This window comes from Monopterus albus, unplaced genomic scaffold, assembly GCF_001952655.1.
Source record: "Monopterus albus unplaced genomic scaffold, M_albus_1.0 scaffold38.1, whole genome shotgun sequence".
Lineage (NCBI taxonomy): Eukaryota > Metazoa > Chordata > Actinopteri > Synbranchiformes > Synbranchidae > Monopterus > Monopterus albus.
The window spans coordinates 298701-303114 of record NW_018127918.1 but is presented as its reverse complement, the minus strand read 5'-3'; the positions used below and the strand labels follow the sequence as shown (position 1 = coordinate 303114).

Genomic DNA, 4414 nt, shown 5'->3' with positions numbered 1-4414 from the left:
GGCTCTGGCATCTGTTTCGGATGCCTCCTGGGCGCCTTCCTAAGGAGGTGTTCCGGGCATGTCCCACCGGGAGGAGGCCCCGTGGAAGACCCAGGACACGCTAGAAGGACTATGTCTCTCGGCTATCCTGGGAATGCCTTGGCATTCCCCCGGAGGAGCTGGAGGAAGTGTCTGGAGAGAGGGAAGTCTGGGCATCTTTGCTTAGACTGCTGCCCCTGCGACCCGGTCCCGGATAAGAGGAGGAAAATGGATGGATGGATGGATGGATCATTCTTCTGAGGACAGAAAAGATAGAAACCACATGTTCCATATAAGAGTTGTTTAAGGAGAGAATCTGGGGACACTTGATTAGTATAGTTAATGAAGATCCTCTTTCCAGCACATGGTAAAAATTTGCATATAACATGGCTTTTGAAACATCTAAGGTTTTATTATTTAAGATAATTTTAATAGTTACTACATATGACACACTGACAGACATCCTTATTGCTATTATTTCCTACTTGCTAATGAATGATAAATGGATATATCCAGTTACCCAAGTATATTTTGTGTGTTGTCCACATATTGTCTGTCTGATAAATTCATAAATCATATAATTAATCCACCTACTCATTTTTAAGTGGTCAGAAAGAAACTTGTCAAGCTAACTGGCTAAAACTATATAAGATAAAAGAAAAGTAACCTTTCTTTAAAAACAAGACACTTTACAATCCTTACAATGATGCTGTTAGACCTTCAAATGTGGGTTTCAGATATATATCTGTCAAACTGATAAAACCAACCAACAGAATAAATAGGTGTGTCTAATAAATGTCCATCAAAAGACTAATTCAGAGTCAAAATCTTGAACGCTAGTTTCCACATTTCATTTTTAGAACTTTAACCCTTGACTCAACAAAGCTCGTTAAAATCATGTTATACATTTACTCTTAATGAGATGGGGACAAGGACAGGGCCCATTTCAGGAGGATCAAGGTCTTCATCTTTATGCTATTACCAATAAAAAAAACACTAAACAGGTTCACATAAAACAGTGCAATACCAAATGACGGTGACAGCACATTTTACAAAAATACACAGGTGTGATATCAGCTTAGTCAAGAGGAGCTCAAATGTATAATATAATGGCAAGCTTATTGTTTGAGTCAAGGCTTTATTGTGGAGTCTGCTGAACTGTGCCTGCAGCTTTGAATCTCTTGTTAAAAATGTACTTATATGACCCCTCTTCACCTTTGATCTTGTCCAAATGTCAGTAATCATTAACAATGTAACGTCCAACTGATCACTGCTAGGACATTTTAAGAAGTCGCTGTCAGCTACAAAACACATTTTAAAAGAGTACTGAAAAGACGGGTCTTTCTCAGCTATGTATGTGCTCATCATAGTATAAAATGACAATGTGTCTCACAAAATATTCTACATTCATATGAAGACAAATTGCAGTTGTGATCACATCCTAATGACTGAATCCATAGCACAGACAAGGAGATGTTATATCTTCTGCATGCTCCTTAATGGCTGTGAACAATACACTGATCTTTGCTTTGTGTCACGTAACTATGCTGTCATGCATATGCTGTCATAATGTTCAGTCTGTTTTCTGGAAGCTCATTCTGTGTAATTGTTTTATAAGACATAATTGAACAAATAGTTCAGCTGTTAAAGAAAAGTAGAAACACAGGCTTGTTCATTCCTCTTTAAATCTATTAAATCGCCACATACTAAATATAACAGGTGATTATGACAAAGTCCTCACAGCACTGCTTGAAAGCATTTCACACACAGGCCTGTAGTGACATCTGCTGGTCGATTACAATATTTTAAGGCCTAGCACAACCCCACACAATAGGCTATACACACTAAAATATTGACATTATGATGTGGAGGCACTTTTACACTGGACCATGTTAAATTGTGTTTATCACAGTCTTAATAATCCAATAAACAAGGTATCTAATTCTCTCAGTACAATAATCCAGCAACACTAGTAACAGACCTCATAATTTGGCAAGTTGAATCAAAACCTCTCTGACACCAAGTCAATAAAAACCTAGCATTATAAGGTTTATACCTTGTAAAGATAAGCTTTATTGCATGACTATTCTATTGAACTGCACTGGAACATACTTGGAAAAACTATAACTCTTGTGTGAAACAGATACTTTCCATGGACTGTCCACAGACACACACACACACACACACACACACACACACACAAACAAGAAAAACTTCTGTGAAAACATGAAACATAGTACAAAGTATTTTTTGATTATTGGTGACCATTGTTATTAAAATGATGTCTCATATCAGTCTAAAATTGATATATGTTGGTTTTCTTTGTGATCATTTCAATTTGTGGAAAACTAAGATTTATGACAACTGTTGTTTTTCATTTTAAAAAATTAATATATCTAATGCAGTTCCCAAACAGCAATTCAAATACATGTTCAGCATTAATCAAAATAGACCCGCACGCCGAGACGTAACGCGTTACGTCATTCCGTGGGCTTTGCGTGAAGGGCGTTATGTTTGCCTGCGTGGTCTACCGCCAAATTTAAACTAGTGAAAGAAAGAAGAGTAACAGGTAGTAGAAGTGTACAACAAGACTGAAGATTCACACAACTTTCAGGTAAGCTGGCGTTTTAGTAGGCGGTCGGACAGTTCGTCTTCTTTTGTGTTTTTCTAAGATGTTCGCGTTAGACTTCTTTTAGTGTTAACTGGAATATCAACGTTATCTAGCTAGTGTTAGCTGTTAACAGCATTCTTTTGTTTGTAAGTGATAATGACAGACCTTTGATTGGGAATGGTATTACGTGAAGATGTTAAAGCTTTATGGTTCCGACTGTCGCTTAACGTTAACTGACAGAGTTAAACCCCTGTTATTCGCAGCTCTGATCGTGTTCTGGATGGAACCAACTTCGGTTCTATTGAAAAGGGCAGGGCACAAGAAATTCAGTCCAAAACCTAAATACACTAAATGTACAATAGCATAAAACAAAGAATAGCAGCAAATTCTCACATTTGAGAAGCTGGAGCCATACAAGACCGTTTTGCTTGTTAAATAACTTTAATTATTAATTATTAAATATAAATTAATGACTTACATTTATCATTTAATATAAAATGTTGTTGATTACTGATGTGTTGTAACTGAAATTTGACTGGGATCTGGGGTCATTGTCCATCACCATTTTATTTTAAAATTATTTAATACTAATCTTCTGTTATTTCTCTACTCCCTTCTTGCAGGTAACTTAAATCAACATGGCATCTTCACTGATGGATGGATTTGGCAGAGCTGTAGTGGGAGTCTGGCGGGCACATACAGTTCTTGATGAATCTGATGGGCCAGAGAGTTCCCCAGAAGCCCCTGACCATTTCCGCAAGCTTCCATCCTCATCTTCACTAAACTCTTTGCGAATGTCTTTGCGAAAGCGGCTCCCGCTACGTTCTATCCACACTAGCTCTCTCCCGGAGAATCCAACTTGGGAAACCCTAAAGGAGCAGCCAAAACCTAGCACAGTCCGCAGACTGACTCGCAGTGCTCGAAACTCCATCAGTGGAGTATATCAGGTAGATAGATTGGTATGGTTTTACTTTGGCTGGAAGTGGAAATCAAGTTGCTTTTTTAAAACTTTTTTTTAATTCTTTTGTGTTCTTTTCTCTTTCACCAAGCGGTTACAGAGGACCAGAGAGTTTTCACGTGAGGAGTGTCTGGTAGCAACCCCTGGCAAGACGGGTGATGGGGTAGAATGTGGTACGTCAGTATCTCGTACCCCAAGACGTACACCTGGCCAAACTGCAACACCTAGACGTACCCCCAGATCTGCAACCACACCTGGGCGTACTCCAAGCTCTAGAGGAAGGACTCCTGAGGCTGGTGTGCGGGGGGTTAAAACAGGAAGAGGAAGGAGGCAGCTGGTCCGCATGGCTGCATTACGAAGTCCCTTTGCCTCACCCAGTACACAGAACCAGAGGCTGTGAGTCTTCGTCAGAACTTCATAACCAGCTACCAAGTTGCATTTACATGTTGTTTAATTGGTCCTGACTTTTTTCTGTTGTTACAGAAAGTTTGGCCAAGATTTGGAGTCAGTTTCCAGTGGACTCAAGAGGCTCAAACATCTGTCCAAAGCCTTTGACATCACCAGCAGAGATGACAGGTAAAGCCATTTTTGTTTTCAGTGAAATGTTTGGATCACTAGGTGTATGGTAAACCTGTTGCATTTTGTGTGTTTATATTATTGTTTTGGATTTGTGGGCACTATGTGATGAGTTAAATACTGCGAATGTGTAAATGAGAATGCTACGTTTGTGTGTGTGAGTGGACACCATCAGTTCGTTTCCTTTTATGAATGCATTCTGCATAGAGGAGACCTCAGAGGTGCATAACCACACACTGCCACTTCAAAGA

The 4414-nt window shown here is 39.3% G+C and overlaps 1 protein-coding gene across 2 annotated transcripts in view; it reads left to right on the top strand.

Moving 5' to 3' along the window:
* The first annotated feature begins 2488 nt into the window (after nt 1–2488).
* pimreg (PICALM interacting mitotic regulator) overlaps nt 2489–4414 on the top strand; it is a 3934-nt gene continuing 2008 nt past the window's right edge. Inside the window, exons 1-4 of one of the 2 annotated variants that reach the window (XM_020598472.1) lie at nt 2489–2632; nt 3253–3576; nt 3679–3983; nt 4071–4163. In XM_020598472.1, the coding sequence (XP_020454128.1) occupies nt 3268–3576; nt 3679–3983; nt 4071–4163 (707 nt within the window). In that variant the 5' untranslated portion in view covers nt 2489–2632; nt 3253–3267. Of the gene's footprint in view, nt 2633–2662; nt 2776–3252; nt 3577–3678; nt 3984–4070; nt 4164–4414 lie in introns of those variants that run through there. The other variant, XM_020598473.1, reaches the window with a different exon arrangement.